The 21,072-nt window shown below is 37.4% G+C and overlaps 1 protein-coding gene across 2 annotated transcripts in view; it reads left to right on the forward strand.

Annotated features, from left to right (window-relative positions):
- The first annotated feature begins 1,788 nt into the window (after positions 1-1,788).
- UBR2 (ubiquitin protein ligase E3 component n-recognin 2) overlaps positions 1,789-21,072 on the forward strand; it is a 54,087-nt gene continuing 34,803 nt past the window's right edge. Inside the window, exons 1-11 of one of the 2 annotated variants that reach the window (XM_017744792.1) lie at positions 1,789-1,963; positions 4,876-5,135; positions 7,572-7,650; positions 9,090-9,203; positions 11,985-12,112; positions 12,331-12,469; positions 14,197-14,259; positions 15,514-15,634; positions 18,302-18,409; positions 19,949-20,037; positions 20,709-20,807. In XM_017744792.1, coding sequence (XP_017600281.1) covers positions 4,984-5,135; positions 7,572-7,650; positions 9,090-9,203; positions 11,985-12,112; positions 12,331-12,469; positions 14,197-14,259; positions 15,514-15,634; positions 18,302-18,409; positions 19,949-20,037; positions 20,709-20,807 — 1,092 coding nt within the window. In that variant the 5' untranslated portion in view covers positions 1,789-1,963; positions 4,876-4,983. Of the gene's footprint in view, positions 1,964-4,875; positions 5,136-7,571; positions 7,651-9,089; positions 9,204-11,984; positions 12,113-12,330; positions 12,470-14,196; positions 14,260-15,513; positions 15,635-18,301; positions 18,410-19,948; positions 20,038-20,708; positions 20,808-20,881; positions 20,981-21,072 lie in introns of both variants that reach the window. The other variant, XM_017744791.1, reaches the window with a different exon arrangement.

The following is a 21,072-nucleotide window of genomic DNA, read 5'->3' on the forward strand; positions in this document are numbered from 1 at the left end:
AGGTGGCTCCCTGGAAGCCGCCTGGACGTGGCCATCCCCTGCCGGGGGCGGCCGGGCATCTCGCCCCTTCCTTAACCGCTTCCTGAAGTTACGTTCCCCCGCCTCTGCTGCCCTTTCGCCTCTCTCTGCCGGCAATCACGCCTAGACCTGAGGCCATCCCCCCCTCTATTAATTTGGGTGGATGTCTAACCCCACATATGCTTTACAGTGTTGAAGTGCCATTACAGGATTTTTTCCTTCCTCCCCACTATTTAAGATGCTGTTCTGGCAAAAGCTTGCAGTAGTTAATCTTAGGATTATTAGAATGGGATATTTGTAGAGGAAATATTAGTAAAAATCAGTGTAACGTTTGAAGGAATCTACTTCTGTTTATATACTTTTCCTGCTCTTATAAAGAGTAGTTGGAAGAGGAATGTAGTCTCGAGGGTAAAGTCTTCAGAGGAACTTTTGTTTTCTGGCATAAATGCTTGTCCATTTAGACACTTGGGCATTTGAGGAACTGGATGCATATGTTGAAAGTATTGAGACTGCTCATGTGCATATCTGTAGGATAAAACCTTGAAGAGCTGTCTGTGTCTCAATGGGAATTACCTTGGCTGCTTTCCAAATGAAAATGAAAGAATGCTATAATTCAGATTATCCTCAGATTATGCTTGTGTATCTTCAATGCAGACAAAGGTATGATTAGATGGGCAAATGTGCACACTTAGCAATATCCTAGCTAGTTTAGCTCCAGGATTAGTCTTCCTTCCTCTCTACAGCAAACCAAATAGTACCATCAAACATTTGTAAAGTAGTCCAAATTGAGCCCAAATTACCTCGTCTGTGTGAGTAGCAGATGGCTTTTTTGGGTCACACCATAGGTAAACTCAAGGCAATCATGCACCCAGTGGAATGCATTTAGGAATTTGCTGTAGGTAGAAGTGCCAACTTAAATGTAGTCAATTCCTACTCATTTTTATTATCTGTCAGCACCTGCATAAGCTCCAATTCTGAAATCTATCATTCGAATCTACAGTGTGGTTTTTCTGCCTCCTTTGCTGATCGCCCAGTATTAACAAAACAAATGCCATCCCAAAGCAATAGTTGCAGCACTTAGGGCTTCAGCTTCTCATGGCAACAACTTAATGATAAACTTCCAAAGAACACAAATAGCAAAAAAAAGTTCTCTTTTACATAACAGGAGCCTACATTGCAATTATTTTTTTGTGTAGCTAAAAAAAAGCCATAAATTGTACCTTTTAGCTTTTGAGACAGGGAAGTGAGTTGTTCTATGGCTTATTAGTATTCTGCGTTTTGTTCTCCTGGTATTTCTTACTTAGATGTGGATTTAATGGAAACCCGGATGATCCATTAGGTATTTACTTACGTAAGGTGTCGTTTGATCAATGCTTTGCACATTTTTTTTTCCCCAGGGCAATTAAAGTTGGTACAGGAGAGTGAGTGTGAGGAGGGAGGAAGTGAAGAGGAATACACTTCCCTTTTTGATAAAAACCTCTCTTGGGAGAGTAGAATATTGGCTTTTCTTGTGTGTGATTTCAGGTTAGAAGATAGACAAATACTAATTGAAAACTTGCCTAAGTGCAGAATGCTTTTGCTGAAGAACAAATTCCAAAGTTCTGAGTAGTTTTTCTGGAGTTCAGTGCTCCCCAGGTAGCAATTTAGAAAGGCAGTGCTACATATGTATACCTATGTATATATTTCTATTAACAGACCTGTGAGTTGCCTTCCTGGCAGCTCTTAGAGTCACATCTGTTTCCTTGTCCTAGTAGCCTGGATTTCCTTCTGATACTATTTCATCCAGGATCTGATTTTCAAAACTGTATGCACAGTTATGTGCATAGAACTGCTCCACAAACGGATTTAGGTGTGATGACGTTCATCGTTGCCACACCTAACTTTCAGACAACTACTCCCAGGATTTTTGCCATTTACTCCAGGAGCAAGAATTTTCTCTGCCTAGGTATGTGTCTGAGCTTGTAGTGTAGCTCGTATGCACTGTGTATTTTTTAGACAGAAATTAGTAATGTACTGCTGAATTAAAAGACTGAAGTTAAAGATATTTTGCTGAAAAAATGCTGCAGTTTAATAACTAGTATTATTTCATAGTATATGCCATAGAAAATAATGTGAAAACAAGCTTCTTAAATGGAAATCATGGAAAAGATTAAGTCACTGCCATTGTGATTGGGTCAGTTCCTGGCAGTAGTAGCTATCTGGCAAAACTGATGAAAGGAGAGGAAAAGATGAATGAACTGGTGGGAAAAATACAATTCTTGTTGATGAAAGCTATACATCTAAATTTTTTATTTCTGTGGTATTCTCTGAATCCTGATGGGAATGGTGAGATTATCTGTGAACTAGATTCTTGGCTATGGCTTTTTGGCAACCTTTTTCCCTGGACTTCCTTGGAAAAAAACTGGGCTTTGACCATCAAAGCTAGATGAATATAGAAAGACTTAGCAGATCAATCATGATTCTAAGTCAAACTTAGGAAAAGAGAGGTGAAGAAAGCACGCTGACAAATTAGGTTTTTTTTAACTATCAAGTTCTACTTTAGAAAAACATAGCTAGTAAGTGAAACTACTACAATATATTTAAAAAAAAGGCAAAAATGCAGCCAGTCTGCACAGATGCTCAGCTGACTCTGAATGTCTGTATCCCAAGGAACTTAACTACAACTGTGTTAGCTTGAACATAAGTTCTTTAGAGTAAGTTATAAATAATTCAGAGTAAATCAAGCTCTAACATTTGATCACCAAATTCATTTATTTTGGTATAATTAATTCTGGGTTTTCATATACAGTTTTAGGGTGATTCTGAACTCTTTTCCAGAAGTTGCCGGGGGGTATCTGGTTGTCACATTTACAATGAGAAATGGCATGCTGAAGCTGTTTATGTAACACAGGATTTAATCAGTGGACACTTGCAGTATGTGCTTGCTTTCATTTATTAAAAAAACCTTGCAGTCTTAATTTACAGTTTAAATCTTTCTAAATTTGTAATCCACAAGGCAGAAACAAAACAAATGTTGTCCTAGAGGATTTTTTTTATTCTGTGTGTATATACCAGGAGAAAAAAAACCTAGGAGAAGCTGTGAGTTTTTAAGTGGCTTAGGGCAGTTCAGTAGTTTGATGCCTTTTAAAAACTGCCAACATTGTTTTTTACAATTGATTGACTAAAAGAATTGTAGTGAGTTGACCTTGGCTGGGTGCCAGGTACCCACCAAAGCTGCTCTCTCACTCCCCTCCTCAGCTGGAGAGGGGAGAGAAAATACAACAAAAGGCTTGTGGTAGAGATAAGGAGCAGGAGAGATCACTCAGCAGTTACTGTCATGGGTAAAACAGACTCGACTAGGGGAAAAATTTATTTAGTTTATCAGCCATCAAATCAGAGTAGGGTAATGACAGAGAAAACCAAATCTTAAAAACACTTTCCCCCCATCCTTCTCTTCTTCCCTGGCTCAATTTCACTCATGTTTTCCCTACCTCCTCCCCTGAGCAGCACAGGGGGTTGGGGAATGGGGGTTGTGGTCAGTTCCTCACATGTTGTCTCTGCACTCCTTCCTCCTCAAGGGGAGGACTCCTCACATCCTTCCTCTGCTCCAGTGTGGGGTCCCTCCCACGGGAGACACCCCTCCATGAATTTCTCCAGTGTGAGTCCTTCCATGGGCTGCAGTTCTTCATGAACTGCTCCAGCCGGGGTCTCTCACAAGGGATGCAGTCCTTCAGGAACAGGCTGCTCCAGAGGGGGGTACCCATGGGGTCAAAAGTCCTGCCAGCAAACTGGCTCCAGCATGGGCTTCTCTCTCCATGTGGCCACAGGTCCTACCAGGAGCCAGCTCTGACATTGGCTTCCTACTGTGGAGGCACAGCCTCTTTTGGGCATCCAGCTGCTCTGGCATGGGATCCCACACAGGCTGCAGGTGGATCTCTTCATGCCTCTGAACCTCCATGGGCTGCAGGGGGATCTCTGCTCTGGTGTCTGGAGCACCTCCTGCCCCTCCTTGGTGCGCTGATTTTGGGGTCTGCAGAGCTCTTACTCTCCCATATTCTCACTCACATTTCCCAGCTGCTATTGCTCTCTTTTTGTCCCCTTAAATCTGTTATCCCTGAAGTGCTGCTGCTGTTTCTGATGGGCTCAGCCTTGGCCAGCTGTGGGTCCATCTTGGAGCCATCTGGTGTTGGCTCTCTTGGACCTGGGGGAAGCTTCTGGCAGCTTTAATAGAAGCCAGCCTGTAGCCGCCTTGCTACCAAAACATTGCCACACAAACCCTCTGCAAGAATTCATGGATCTAACATCACACTTGAAATAGTAATTTAGATGGGTTATTTTGGTAGCAGGAGAAACCAAAACTCTCTCATTTTCACAGGTGATTTGTTGAAATTAAATTGGAAAGGGACTGTTACCTAATGCTGTGTTTGCTTTTCTCCGTGTACTTTTTGTCTCTGTTCCTTGCCAACTCCAGGCTCCTGCTGATCCTCTCTGTCCCAAGCTGGCAGCATTTGTCTGCACTCCAGAGCAATGCAACCAACATAGTCTAGGCCGTATCCTAAAAGTCACTGCCAACATTTTACTGGTCACTCATCCTGGAGGAAAATTTTAATGAATTTTTCTCTTAAATCTTGTGGTTTTGAGAAGAATTTTTTATGTCAAAAGGATAAAATGTGTGAGCAGGGAAACAAATTACTCCTTTCCTAATGTTTGTCTTTTGTGATCATTTAGATTTAACACTTAGAAGGAAGCATGACTTTCTAGTTTTGCAATGCTATTTTAGGTATTTCATTTAGAAATAAAATAATCTAAATGGATAGAACTGTGTTTGGTGTTTTTATTAATGAAGAATTTGTGTTCTCGTTTCTTCTAATATAAAAGAAATGGCTGCAAGCAAATGACCTTCAGAAAGAAGTATACCAGCATCTGGCCTATTATGTACCAAAAATTTACTGCAGGGGTCCCAATCCTGCCCCTCAGAGAGAAGACATGCTGGCACAACATGTTTTGCTGGGACCAGTGGAATGGTATCTTTGTGGTGAAGATCCTGCATTTGGTTTTCCAAAGCTTGAGCAAGCAAACAAACCTTCCCACCTCTGTGGCCGTGTTTTTAAAGTGGGGGAGCCTACGTATTCTTGCAGGTAGATCAACTTAACATTGTGAAGTATTTATAATTTGTGAAGTCATTGAACATTTTTCAGCAATAATATAGTCCTAATGAAAAGTTAATAGCTGAAATGTATTTTTAAAGTAACCTTGCAGTCTTTCATGACAGGTGGGATCAGGGGAAAATTAACACGCTACAGATGTTTAAATGGGAAAATATTAATTAGTATAATGTACTAATTCATGTAAACTAATGTTTTCTGTACAAAAGCAATGCAAGATTAAGAAAGGAGTTGGGGTGACCTATCAGAGTGATTTAAGGGCATTAATCAGAAGTATGTGGGCATGTGTGTATATTTTGGATGTTTAATATCAGCTGTTACTGTTGATCCTTTATTTTAGACCTCTTTCTGTGACCTGCTAAACCTATCTATCAGATGCTTAAACAAGCGTACCAGCTTCTAGTTCTTCCCCTACCTCTCTATCTCTAGATCTCTCTAAAAATACTTTTACTTTGAAAGAGAACAGGAAGTTCCTAACCAATTACAAGTATTTAAACAAATCTTCAGTTTTAAGCCCGTTGTATTACTAGCTGTAGGTTCATTTTTGTCTTCTATTTTCTGAACTGCTTGCAGTTTGTTTGTGTCACAGATTCCTCTCATTTTGTCTGGTTTCTACCACTCACTGAAACACTTGGTGAGGTGACGTGGGGATAGAATGTCTCTCTAATTTCAAGGGTTTATTTATCTGGGTTTCCATCCCCTCATTTACAAGGAGAGAATGATTGTGGAAGAATTTTTCTTTTTAGTGCTCTCCTCTTCTAGAAACATAATACCTTACTGGCCTTTGGGTTTGAAAATGCTTTGAGACCTCTTTATAATTAGAGGGATAAGATTAAACTGGTGGGTACTTTAGATACGTATTGAGTTGTTGGTCTTGAAAAAGCAAGTGTGTTTAGAAGAAAATTACAGAATTCCCAATGTTTTAATTGCTTCATATGAACAGTATTTGATCATTAACATGCTAAGGATGGAGTCCCTCTCTTCTTTTTTTTGATCAGGAAACATTTGATTCTTGTTGTGTGTTAATTTTCTTTAACTTAGAGCTCGTAATGAAGAATAATGAGAGTTTAATTTAAGCTTTTGTGGAATACAGCAAAGAATTATTTTCCAAGTCCACTTTAAAAGCAGTGGATTTTCTGGGCAGCTGTGCCACTTACAGGTCTGCATCTGCTTTAGGTATAGGCACAGTTACTTGTTTAAGAAATTACTTGACAAGTGGTACTGAATTTGTAAGTACGCTGCCACAAGTTTAGAGCTCTGAAGAATCAACATTCAATATTGTAGAACTGATCTACCAAATCCTGCAGGCACATCAGGCACATTGTTGTGTTCAGTGGTGGCTTGGGGTTTGTTTGTTTGTTATTGTTTTTGTTTGGTTTGTTTTGCTTAATTAAAAAAAATGCCATGAACATAAACTATTCTAAAACAGTAGAGCTTTGTATAATTTTCCTTTGACACTTTCACCTTTAGCGGCTTCTCTGGAGAAAACAAATATGCATAGTAAGTCATGCATAGAAAGTCATAGTTGCTTGATGATCTTTCCATCATTTATTTGGTTAAATGAAATTAGGAGAATTTTTGATAATATGATTTCATGTGATCTCTAGTGTTTTCTTTTGAACAAAATAAGTTGTTTCTCTGAATTCTGGTTTTAGTAATAATCATGAGACACACATTCACCTGCTATTTATTTTTACATTGCAAAGCCTGGCTCCCTTAATCTTGAGGTGCCTTGAAGTCAGTTGCATTACATAAGTTCCTGTATTTTCAGTGTTTTTCAGGGAGACAGTTAAATATAATACATAATTGTCTAATTTGTTTAGCCCATTTGAGTAGAAATATTCCTTCTAATACAGCAGTCTTTGTATACAGGACCTTATTAGGGTCTCTGATCTCCTGGTTGAGAAAATTGTGTTCTTGCAGCTCTTCAGTGAGCTTGGAAGCAGAGGTTTGATTCAGTCTGTTGTGTGTGATCTTTCTTCCCAATATTCAGTGAAAAATGTCTTCTCTGATTGCTGGAGATCATTAGTGCTGGTACACTGTACTCGAGAGAACTTTCTTGGGTTTGTACTGTTTGCCTGTCCTGGGTCATGTGATTGTTCTGTTTACTTGCCTGTATACTTGTCTCACATCTTGAAGGCAATGTCTGTATTACCCAGCTAGGCCTACTACCTACTATATACCTAATACACAATATTTTAAAGCCTCTCCTCTTGTGATAACAGATTTTTTTCTATTTCATTTGTTTCGCCTCTTTGAAAGCCATCCCTTTCCTCTTTCAGAGTAATATATATGTTAGAAGGTTTATATTGGGGATATTTGAAAATTACCTATTATAAAATGTGTAATTAAAGGCAAAAGCAAGTGTTTAATGTTTTTTTTTTTTCTTTCTGTTTTTGCTGTTCTCAGAGACTGCGCAGTTGACCCAACTTGTGTGTTGTGCATGGAATGCTTTCTTGGAAGCATTCACAGAGAGCACCGATACAGGGTTAGTGGTCCTGCAGGAGTGTATGACACATTTGTAATGACTTTGTGTGTGTGTGTGAAACAGTTTCAAATGTAAGAATGTATACATTATTTCCAACAGCTGAATGAACACAAAGTTAAGAACGTCTGCAGTAATCCTATGTGAACTCGAGTGTTTTGATCTGAGTGTAATTTCTGGAAGTTAGCACTTTAAAATATTGAGCAATTAAATTTTATGTGCAAGACTTATGCTTACAAATGTATGTTATTTTTAACACATGCCCTTTAGTGAATTTTACAGCTTTAAACTTGGGTTTTGAATTGTTTTGACTTTTGTGTTTGACTGTTTTTAAAAGCTATTGAAAAACCTTTATTAAGAAGCCACTTCTATTTAAAGCTTAAACATAAAGTTGAAGTAGAAAGCTGTAAATGCTGCTTATTTTAGTAATATACTGGTATTAGTAGTACAGATTAGTTTAAAAGAGCCCTGCAAACAAAGTCAAGAAGGCCTTGGTGTGTTTTTAAACTAATAAGTTAATTGAAAACTACCAGTGCAGCCTTTCTGTAAATCTGTTTATTACAATACTGCACTGCTGTTAATGTACATCTGTTCACTACATGGTTACATTGAACACTAGGATTCAGGAAAAAACTTCAAGCACAACAACTTGCATCAAGAAACCCAGCCAGGTTTGCTGATATCAGCTTACTTCTTGGATGTAGGTTTTTACTTTTCAAGCCTATTGAATTAACAGATCTAGTTAACATCCAAAAGTGTAAGCAAATGTTCTTTCAAATGTCCATCTAGTTTAGTTGATACTGTAAGATGTGCCTGTATGTATAGAGTATATCAAGTATGCCAAAAAGAGGTGAAAGAAGAATTCTTCTATGAATCAGTTAATAATTGTGATTCAAAAGGAGTATTATTACACTTATTAGCTTGAGGTGGTCTTTAAAATAAATTTTATTTTAACAGTGTAAATATATCATTAAAATTTTCCAATGCTTTTTTTCTGTGCTTACCTATGTGAAAAATTTATGTCTCTCAATTCATTTTGTCATAAAGCACATCTTTTACTCACTGTATGCCATGTGAAATGATTTAGCTTTGTTCAGATTAAAAATGTGAGAACTGGGCGTAGTACAGATGCCATGGCAAGTAATAGATTCAGAAAATCTGAAAACTAGGAAAAGCCCAGAGCCTTCATGTGGGGCAGAATGGAGGTGTTTGAGGATGTTTTGTTTAGGGTTTTTTCTTTTTCTTTCACACTGAGGAGGTAGACAAGCTTCCAGTTGTTGTGATAGTAGACATGGTTTCACTGTTATTTTAATAGGGTGCTGTCTAAAGCTATCAGGTGTTGTGATCGTGCTTTTGTAGTATAGCTGTGACTACTAATTTTTTAATGTGCATATATGTATATGCATATTCACATGAACTGCTTTGTTTTTAAATAATTTTAGATGACAACATCAAGTGGAGGAGGTTTCTGTGACTGTGGTGATACAGAAGCTTGGAAGGAAGGTCCTTACTGTCAAAAGCATGAACTTAACACTTCAGAAACTGCAGAAGAAGAGGTAATTACAGTTGAGGCATCATGTTTCAAAACATTGTTAACTGTGTATATATGTGTGTATATATAAATCATTCACATGAGGTTATTTTTAGTCTTGTGTACTCTGCATGAGAGGCCGTAGCAACTTCAATAGTAATATTTGAACCACAGTGTTAGACAAAAATCAGTGTCTTAAGAAGTTCCCTGGAATTTTATTTTCTGCTTAAAGGCTTCATTTTGTATGTTCTTGGTCACCTCTGCAGCTGTAGTTCTGTTTCATTGTTTTTCTGCATATTCTCAGAGGTCAAGGGATTCTGCCACATGCAAAAAGAAAAACCTGTATGTAATCATGTGCACCAAGAAGCCAAATTCAGCTGTCTGTGCAACAAATATTCTGATTCTTACCAAAGTAAAGTGCACAGATTTTAAAAAATCAAAATACCTTGCTGTCACAGGAAGAGGTCTCTAAAAGCTTGTTTGGTATGAAGAGGGAAAATAGAGAACACATCTTCACCACAGAATCATAGCATAACAACTTGGACATATTAAATGCAAGAAGACGTGCCACATCGTACAGGAGGAACTCAAGCTCTTGGACTAACCACTGCAAAACACTATTGTTGTTAAAACTTTACATATGTTCAAAACCAAATTTAACGTGGTTGTGGAGGGAAAAATTACCAATGGCCATTTAAAATTGTAGGAACCATCTTTGATGTGGGAAGTGTTAGTGTCTTAAGTTTCTGGGGACTAGAGAAACATTCTGTCTTCTGCTTATACTCTTCTTACCTGTTATTACATCTCTGGAATGACTGTGGCTAACTGGGCTTCTGACCTAGCCACTCATATCTGTCCTTACATAGTATAACTTCTGTGAAATTTTTTAAAAGGGAAAATATAAGGAGAGCTTTTGTAGTAATTTTGCTGATCTGACGGTTTTAAGTGAAGCAACTGTAATGGTATTTTCAGTGACAATGGTCCTTCTAAAATCTGTTCTCACTCTCTCAGCCCAAAGACTCTAGCAGTGCTGCTGGACTCACCACTTGGTCTACATGCCAGTTTACATTAGTCAGCAGCCTTAGGAAACTCTTGTTGTGAAATCTTGAGTGGCCTGCTACTTCTGTGCCCAAAGACACTCACACAGCGAGTGTGCCTGACAGAGAAATCAAGGTTCTGGGCAGGCTTTGTGTTTATTCCCCATAAACCATGGAGATTGAGGTCTCTTACGCAGTGTTGCGTTCAAGGCAGATTAAGGATGATTTGTTGAGCATTATTGGAGCCTGTTTTCTGCCTTGCCCAGGTATGTGTCTTTGTTGAAAGTGCTGGGAATGGAGGGAGAGCTACTGCTTATGGTTTGCCTTTGCTTTTGGTGGCTGATAGTTCTCCGTACCCTGGATAACTTTTAAATGAAAGGAAAAATAAAAAGAGAAATGCAGTTGTTACCGCTCTTGTAAAGCTTCCAAAGAGTCGTGGGGTGTAAGGGATAAACTTTACTAATACAGGTGAATTGCTGACTGTCAAAAGCCTCCTGTAGATGATGGAGAGTTAAGTTGAGAAAAGATTATTGTGGCCATTTTTATACAACCTAAGCTGTAGTGAAACACAAAATTTAGTGTTAGGTAATCCTAAATTAGAAATTGGGCCACTGTTAAATATTTTAATTGGCTAACCATTACACATACTTCAGAATATCAAATGATGAATCGAGTCAGTGACCCAGTGTATAGTGTATGTCCAGGTGACCTGCAGGCCATGCAGTGTTCCCTTTCCAGGTTTGTAGAAGAGGAACTAATTGTTCTCAAAATTTTGATATAGTAAAAGACAGCTTCCTTAAGAAAAGAGGTTTATAATGTTTTCTATTCACAATCCTTGAAATGGACTGGAGAGAAATGGCAGTGGTACCTGCAGTATCTTATTCAGAGGTGCCAGTGGTTCTCATTTGCCGCTCCAAAAAGTAGTCCATTCAACTTGGCAGACTGAGACCGCTCTCCTCTTCCTCCCCCTCCTCATTCCCATTCCCACACTGCAGCAGCCTCCATTCTGCTCTGGCACAGAGAGCAGGAATAGTTTGTAGGGGCTGTTGCAGTTGTCAAACAGAGAGCACAGAATGGGCACAAATGGGTGCATGGTCCACAGACAAAAGGGCAGCAGCTCTCTGTGAGCAAGACTGAGATGTGGACAGATCATTATGAAACACCTATTTACATTTCAGCAGTTAATTATTTATATAGCACAGCATAGGAGAGACGTGCATCATAAATCATGATGCCAGTGTGCTGCATGTTGTATAAGCTTGGATAGATAAGACTTATGCCTTTTAATGCATGCTGCATATAAAACAGGACAAAAGATGCATGGTCATTTGTATTCTGCAGTTTACTAATATTGATAAGTGGAACAAAAGATACAGGGATTTGAAGTTATGGTTTTGAAGGCATAGCAGAAGAAGCAGATTTTAATACAGCAGAGGTTAAAAGTTCTTTCAAAGATCTATCTTAAAAGGTGTGCAGGAGTGAGAACAAGGGGAGTGAGAATGGAAGAATGTGTGAAAATGTAAATGGGTGATCAGAGGCAAGTTAACATTCAGGTACTGTATGTTAGATTAGAGCTTTGGTGACTGTCAGTGTAGAACTGGAAGAAGAAAACAGGATGATTATTGACTGTTCCTTTCAACTGAAAAGTCACTTAAAGAAAGACCTCATTAAAGATGCTTACATCATCTTTGATAAGGAGAGGTGCAAATTTGACAGGTTGTTTTGAATGTCATTTAATTTCTCATTTGCTATTTATACTTACTTCCCAGGATCCTCTTGTGCACTTACCAGAAGATATGGTAGCAAGAGCTTATAATATTTTTGCCATCACATTTAAATACGCAGTAGATATATTAACATGGGAAAAGGAAAATGAATTGCCTGGACTAGAAATGATGTAAGTATAATATTTGTCTTCTGCCTTTTAAAGGCTTACATATGTTTGCAGTTGAAAATGCAAGTTCTGATTTTAAGAATCTTTTCTTCCTTTCCTAAAATTGTCAGAAATATTTTTGTATACAATAATTGCAATAGACTTGTATTTCTCATATTTTTTACTTTGCTTTTGCTTTTAACATTGCTTCGAATGACATAAATTCAATCCTTGCTTTGAAGTGAGAAGAGTGACACTTACTACTGCATGCTGTTTAATGATGAAGTCCATACCTATGAGCAAGTTATTTATACCCTTCAGAAGGCTGTCAACTGCACACAGAAGGAAGCCATTGGTTTTGCAACAACAGTAGATAGAGATGTAAGTGAATGAATTGTTAGAACTTTTAATTACCTTGACCTAATGTTTGTTTTATGACTATACTTACTTTAGTCTGTTTTCCCAAAGCATGTGGTTAATGTGAGTCTGTGAGTCCTGTGTGTCACACCACCCTAGAATGTCTTAATACTAAATACACCACCCTAGAATGTCTTAATACTAAATACTAAATGTCCTAGTGCCTAAATACAATTTGGCTAGTCCAAACCAGACCTGATACTGAATATATGTTTCAATGTAAATGTATTCCAGTAAGTCTTGTAAGTGTAAATACCAAGGTGTTTCTTACTCCTCTGTCTAGGACAGGCAGTAGCTTTGGCCCTTCCCTTACTGAACCAGGGAGCTGGCATTGAAAGAGCACCTAAATGTGTTCCAAACATAGGAAATGCTTCTCAGAGTAACACCAGTAAAGTGTGAGGGATAAAATCCATAACTGACTGCTTTTGTTTTGGTGCTCATGGAACTATTCATGGTTTGTGTTTTTCTTAAAAATTTAATTAATTTTCTTTTTCATAAGTGTCAGATTATAATGGCAGGAAGAGGTAAAAGCATTTCACACAGTTTTTTGGAAGAGCAGTGAGCTCAGAATCACCATATGCTGAATGTAATTGTAACTAGTATTTCAGTTTCAGAAGCACTCCGTCAGCTGTGTTTGTATTGTGGCTCCTGTGCATTTTTTTGAAGAAAGTGACACTTCATTGGGCAACTGCACCTTGTTATCTTTGCAATGAACCTGTAAGCAGTTGACATGAAAAATGAGTGTCTTTTTTACTTGGCTTATTGGCTCATGCCTTTTTTGGGGGGGGTGGTGTGGGAAGGCAATCTCTTCCAAAATGGCAGTGGGAATGTCATTTTGGGTGGTTAAAGTACTTCAAGGTGGTCAGTGGAGCAGGAAATATAACCACTTCATATTACTTAACACTGAACTACATTTTGGTTTTGCATTATCACTGCTCTATTTTTTGTGATGCCAGTAACCAAAAGATTCACTTCTGATCCCTGAATATGAGGTGACATGAGCACATGGTGTGTACTGTAGGATACACTCAGATGTTTCCCTACTGTTGATCCTTCTATTTTTAAATACATCCATGAATGCATATATACATGAGCGTGTACATGAAAGAAATGTTATGCCTGAAGCAGTGATTTGGCATCAGATCTAAATTAACAGTGAGTTTTCCTGTCTGTATTATACTATAAATTCAATCAACTATCTATTTTGATGTATGGATTAACAGTACAGAAAGACTGAAAACCTTCCTTTTGGAATAAAACAAGTGCTTCAACTGTATGTTTAAAAGACCAATTAACTTTAATATCTGCTTTTTAAAAGGCACTGAAATATCTGAAATATCTTCAAGTTATATCAAAACTAATGATTAATGCCTTTGTACTAATGTTTTCAGTATTTTAATAAAAGCAGTGTAGTTACATCTTAAGAACAATGTTATACACAGAAAATTTAATGTAACAGGTAACTAAATATATGATGCAATTTTATCTTCTTTTAAAAAGTACACAGTGCATTTGGGAAATCCCAGTATGTAACTATACACAGTACTTTAAATAGTGAAAACAGCATGAAAGGCAGAGTAGTTAGCATGCATCTGAAGCTTTTACTGTGTTTTTTATACTAATGTAAAACACAGAATCAGGACTTCTTGTTTAGGAGCTGGTGGTAATGTTACATCTTTCTGAATTTACAGGGCCGTAGGTCCGTTCGATACGGAGACTTCCAGTACTGTGAGCAGGCAAAATCAGTAATAGTGGTAAGTAGTGGTGGTAAGGGGTATTATCTGCTTACTTGCCTCATCTTAAGCAAAAAGAGGCTTTGCTACACAGTTTGTGATACTGTGATCATAATGACTCACTATATTTTAATGATACAAAGTGTTGGTGATACTATTTACAATATGCACAGTAGAGGTATCAAAATATTGGTTTATGGGGTTTTTGTTGTTGTTGGTCTTTTGTTGGGTTTTTTCTTACTATATTTCTAAATTTGGCCAAACTGGAACACCTACCTGACACCCAAAATAATTTTCTAAAAAGAAGTTTGTAGACAATTTTTTCCTTCATAAAACAGATGTGTCTGGGAACTTTAAATGTAATCTTTTAGAATTACATGGCAGTTCAGATCAGTGAAGTTAAATTATTATAGTTTTTTCCCCATAGTATGAAGTTGCTTATGTCTTTCACAACAACAGTTATGGAGATTATTACTGATTGAATCCAAGTGTGAAACTGCAAATAGTTTCATTTTGCATCTATGTATATATATTAATATCTATATATTGCAAGATTCTTCCATGTAAAAACATGAGAATAATGTTTTCTGTTTAATTTTTCTTTAACTGCTGCAGTGCAGTACTTAATCACATGAAATAAATTGTTTATGTATGATACTGCAACCATTGAAAAACAAACTGCAACTAGAGTTACTGGTTTTTAACTATTCATGGTATTTTGAAAACATTAGCATATTTTTAAAGATAATGTTGTGCAATATTTTTAACTTGCTGCCCATGCATGCAAAGAACAAATGGCTTTTATATGTCACATTTAATTATTATGCTTTCTAACACCTAGATGAGGGTAAATTCTTCCTTGTTTTAACTTTGTGTATTTAATTTGTATTTTTGAAAATAGTCTGTGGACAGTCAGTTTCCATGAGGGGCTGCTGTGTGACCTGCATGTCAAGAGGGACAAACATGCATGGCTGTCTTGGGTTGATTGGTTATCAGTAAAATGCTGCAGATCAGTGTAAGCATTGATAACAGGGCAAGAGTGGAAAATGGATTGACGTAAATATGTTGATACTGCATAATAAAGTCCTTAGAATATTAATAGGATAAACAAAGTTCAGACTTTTTTGGGTTTGCTATGTAGGTGATAGTAATTAGAATATTTATTAATATTATAAATTACCAAATTTGATCATAGAAATGCTGCATTTCTGTATAGAAGTAGATGCCAGTCCTCACTTAAATATGCATTGCCTCCTTTTTCCTTTTCTTTTTAAGAGAAATACCAGTCGTCAGACAAAGCCACTGAAAGTACAAGTTATGCATTCATCTATTGTTGCCCATCAGAGCTTTGGTCTGAAGCTCCTAACTTGGCTTGGCAGTGTTATTGGATATTCAGGTGGGCAAAATTGACCTTTTTGAGATAAGTTAGAGAATATTTGTGAGAGGAGCTGATTTTCTGAAGCAATTTTGTCTACTTATTTCAGATATGTAATGTATAAGGCAAAGCTATTAATAACTTGTCAGACTTCATTCTATTTTCTCTTACTGGAGTGCTGTTCTGAATTCTAACTTGCATGTGGAAGTGCTACTAGTCTTACATAGTCTTTTCTGTTTAGTTGCTGTTGAACAGAAGCTGAGACTCACTGTCAAATGCAGTATGCCAAAAAGCTATTTTTTCAGTCCCTAGTTCTTTTTAAATGTATGCAGTAAGCTGAAAATAACCTGTCTGATTAGATAAAACAAAATTATTCAGAAGTAATTTGATGAATGATGATGAAAGTGATTGCTTCAGATTTTTTGCTAAGTAGAACAGAGAAAATGCAAGGAATTGTGGAAGGTTTTGGTAAGTACAGAAGCTGACAAAGTCTTAATCAGATTTTTTGAAAGAGGTTTCTTCAAAGGAATCAAGATGCACAGTATCAGATTTTATGGGAATGCTCGGTTTTTGTTTTGACTTGGCTCCCTCTTTGTCCTGGTAAATCATGAGATTGTGAAGATGTAGGATATGATGGGAAATAAAAGGAAAAGTGACAAACTGCTGATACAGAGAAATGTAGATACAGACCCCCTTGCAATTTGTATTTTATTCATCTGGAAATATTAGCAAGAAGTATTAACAAAGCACGCTCAGCTGTCATATTGCACCTATGTTCTGCATAGGTGCAACCTTCCTTCAGGGACTGTATGTTTTATTAGACTGATAGCTGGAAAACTAGCCAAGATTTCAGGCACCAGGTCTTTATAACATCTTCTTGTTTTTGAAACATAAGTAGTTTAAGTTTTAAAGATAAGTAAATCAAAGTTTTCAACAAAAGTTATGGTAGCAGTTTGTTCAACTATTTGCCAGTGTTGCTGGTAAACAGTAGGTATTAATAGAAAGGAGTTATGAGGAGAGTTTCCTTCTGTGGTAAATTTTCCTTTCAGTGAAACATATAGGCAGGCATTGTCATTCTCATTTGAAGCCCAGTCTTGTGCCATATCATTTGTGCCAGGTGCCACAGTCATTAATTTTCAGCATTAAATGACAGTTTTAAAAAGTAACTTGAATATGTTAAGGGTGTCTCAAATTACAGAAGAAAGCGCTGAATTTTGTCTGAGTTATGTGTGTAGTGTTTCTGAAGTTCTGAAGAGTTTGGCTCATTAAATGTTGAGTTCTTTATGATTCAGAAGGGCAAAAAGCATGTTTGACTGTAAACAGCACACATGCACTTTGTCTGTGACCAGTGTGCTCATTTACTTGAGCTGCCTTCCATGTCTTGGGATGCAGTCTCCTACTCTGGAGTCTGGTTTTGTGAAATGCACTTCTGAAAGAGTTGGTTTCCCTTAGCTTTTTAACAAACACACCCAAACAACTAAACTGCTCAATCTTTTCAGCAGTCTGTTACCCTTCATCTGTAACATGGGGTAATACAGGTGCGCTGCTTCGGTGGTTACACTGAAATGTCCCTGAACAAAGGCTGAGTGACAGGTAGAGGGATCTTCTGCTGTGCCAGAGTTAGGTTAGATGTTAGGCTGGATGATTGCTGTGAAAGGAATGACTTGTCATTAATGCTTGTCATTAAAAAAGAAAAAACCTCGCTGTGGAACTTCATCAGAAGTTTGACCACTATGTCCTTCCTAGCTAATGTAACTTCTTCAGGATTAAGTGTCTGTTTGACAATTGCTGAACAATGCAGTGGTTGCCATTAATTTGTTATCCTTCATAACAGTCGTTGGAATTGAACTCTGCAAGGCAAAAAAGGAATAACCCCAAGCTGCTGTAGGGGTTCTCAGAGTGTATGTTAACCAGACATACAGAGGGTAACCACATGCAGCATGGTTACTGCACCACGTGCAGCTATGTTACATGCAGTACACGGTATGGTGTGCACGGCACTAAGCCACTGCCCACTCTGCCTGAGGAGCTGTGATGCCAAGCAGGGTGTGGAAATAAGGACTCTGTAAGTCACATAGTTCTCCAGGAATATGCATTACCTCTAGTGCAAAGCCAGGTCGAACATTCTTAATAGGAGCATGTCTGGGTTGTGCTCTATTGCAGATGCAGGCTTGTCTGCAAGCATGGTCTTATAATTGCAATCATTGCTTCTTTCCATTAGAAAAAATATGCAGAGAAGCCTTAAAATGATAGCAGCTCCTAAGTGAAAACAAAAAGCTCCTACATGAATATATACGTCATGTCATATGAATTATATTTTCCTTTTGATAGGACTCTAAATAGGAGAAAGAAAACCTAGAAAATTAGTCTGCTGCATAACTTTCTTATTTTAATAAATCAGCAGCATTTTTAGGGAATTTTTAAACAACATTTTTATTTGATAACTTTAAACCAAATCATTGTGTTTGGCAATTTTCACTGTGTTCCTAGTGTTCCATAAGGCTAGTGTGAAACTTGCAAGGTATGAAATATTTGTGTTTGTATCAGCAAAATACAACTGCTGTTATTCAGTTGTCATGGAAAAGAGGGCAGTGTGGAGGCTTCTGTGCTGTATGAAAATTTCAATATGTCAAAATAACATATTTGTGTTTGAGCTGTAAGTAACTTGCACCATTTCTCTTCATTAAGATGGCCTTCGCCGAATACTGTGTCAGGTTGGTTTGCAAGAAGGGCCAGATGGTGAAAATTCTTCCCTTGTAGATAAGCTGATGCTTTATGATTCTAAACTGTGGAAAGGTGAGTTTTCTCAAAGTTCTGGAAAATGCTAAAGAAAGCTATGCTTAAATTTTCCTTCTACTGTATCTGCTAATGTTTGATCATTTTTACTGTGGTGTATTATGGATAATTTTGTCTAATTTGTTATAATCTCTCACTTCATGATACACTCCCAAGTACATTTAAGACAAGAACATACAGAGACTGTTTGGAGACGGGATTGGTTTTAGGTCTAATTTTTCTAAGTGGTTTGAAATTAAGACTGACTTGAGTATGCAAATGACTGTGATAGTTAAGGGGAATTGAGTAAACAGTAGAAAAATTGGGGGTTTGTCTGCTTTATCGGATCTCAGCATCCATTTAATACCTACCAAAAAGACTATTTGTAAGGGATAAGGCAGAGTCTTTCTGCTTTGACTTATGTTTGTGTTCATGAGGTATTCTTAAGTGCTCTGAGAACATTCAGTGAAAACCCTGTTCTGTTGTTTTAGCGCTCTTGAAACTTTGAAAGGCTGTTTGATGTAATGGAATTAGCTAGAAAAGCTGTAATTTTGAGGAAAGGGAGGTAGTTAATTTCTATTCCCTCATTGATTCCATGTCTGATTTGATATCCTGAAAGGATGTGTAAGGCCAGGTGTAAGAAAGAGATGCACAAAGGACAGGTAGGGAATGATGCACTATGTCTGTCTGGGGAACTTCTTGGAGTACCAGTAAAATAAGTAAGAAGTAAGGTGGAAAGTGGATGTAGTATGGAGACAATGATTATTTTAGGTTTTGTTTATCTAATACCTTTGTCTTGAGAATGGAGTCTTAGCACTGCAAATTTTGTAATCTGAAAGGTACTGCTTTTGTGGAGCATTACAACATTTTTAATACAGGTTTTGTTAGGATAATGTCTTTCATGTAAGCAAGGAGTAACTTCTGCATTTCTATTTCAGCAGCAATATTTCTCTACTTTTTCTTGTATTCCATAGTTCCTCTCCGGTAAGGAAATAGTGTCATGGCTTTTGACTTAAAAGTGACCCACAGAAAGAAATGATGCATATGTGCATTTGTTTCCAAGCTACATAGAGATGAATATCATTTGTATTCATAATACTTTCTGGGATGCTGTCCAGACAGACTAGAAATTCAGAGATAGCTAAGCTGATTATTTATGGAGATGTTCATAACTAGGAAAATTTGTTGCAGTTCCCAAGACTTCTCATAATGGTGTTCTCATAATAGTGTTCTCTTCTTTTCCCTGGGCTATCTAAATCCCCTGTTTATCCTGAGGACGAACAGAGTTCTGTTCTTGTTTTGCTGACTTCCCTTATATTTGGTGATATACATTCCCATTCAACAGTATTATCTTATACAGGAGTAATAATGCCTCTTGAAGAATTTTGGTTTATGTATTCTTCTTCATCCTTTGCTACCACCTGACAGACTTAATCAAAGCAGCTTCTACTCTGAAATGCATATTTACCTCATTCTGTAGAAGTTTACCCTTCTAAATGTTTCCATAATATGTTGATAGAAAATAGTGACATGCAGTATTTCATTCATTTTTCTTGACAGGAGCTAGAAATGTGTATCACCAGTTATTCATGAGCAGTCTACTTATGGATTTGAAGTACAAGAAACTTTTTGCTATCCGCTTTGCGAGAGTAAGTATCTTTCTTACAAAGAGCCATTAAATGCTAAAACTGTCTAGTGAAGAGAGTCTAGTTAGCATACAGTGATTTAAATGAACTGTTACTCAATGTTTTTTCCTTTTTATGGAAGTGAAAACTTGAAATGAAATGCTGAAAATCTTGTTTTGCTCTTCAGTATATTAGTTATAATGGCATCTCATCTCCTGGGAAGGGAATGGCCTTTCAGATGCCCCAGAACTAACGCAGTTCAGATGTTTTTGTCTTCACCATCAGCTATGTAGGCTATCACTTCTTAAGAGCTAATCGCTGCTCATTGTTGAGGTGTAAGCTGTTACAGCACTGCTCAGAAACAGTGCTGAAATTCAGTTATGCTGATTAGTATTTCTGCAGTAACTTGTATTTGAAGTACTTTAAATCAGCACTGCAGAATTCTGCTCACTGCTGCAGACAAATAACTTTCTCAAGTAGAAAATAAAATACTAGCCTTTATTGTGAAAATGAGGGTGAGTAGATCTCACATGTGAGCAGATTAAGTTGTCATGTTCTTTGTACAAAATATCCATATAATAATCCATTAGAGCTACTCTTCCCTTTTTCATGGCATTAAAGTTTCCCAGAGCAGACATTTAAGTTAAAAAATCAGGTCAGTGTGGATTAGAGGTGAATTTCCCCTTGTTGTTTAGAATTACCGGCAGTTGCAGAGAGATTATATGGAGGATGATCACGAACGGGCAGTATCGGTGGCTGCTCTGTCTGTCCAACTCTTCACTGTACCTACTCTGGTGAGTAGTGCCTGTCTTTCTTTTAAAAACTGATAGTTGGCACTCCTTGCCTTTTTTTGCCTCCTTCTTAATAGAACTATGAGCGATTGCAGAGTGATTTTATGAAAGATGACCACGACAGAGAGTTCTCAATTGCTGACCTCTCGATACAGATATTCACAGTGCCTTCTCTTGTAAGTACTAAAAGACCAAAAAAGGAAATCTTTATTTGTTAAAAGCCTTTCAAGGTTCATAAATCAAGGCTGCAGATTTCTTTAACATTACT

This window comes from Corvus brachyrhynchos, unplaced genomic scaffold (genome assembly GCF_000691975.1).
Source record: "Corvus brachyrhynchos isolate BGI_N302 unplaced genomic scaffold, ASM69197v1 scaffold258, whole genome shotgun sequence".
Taxonomy (NCBI): domain Eukaryota; kingdom Metazoa; phylum Chordata; class Aves; order Passeriformes; family Corvidae; genus Corvus; species Corvus brachyrhynchos.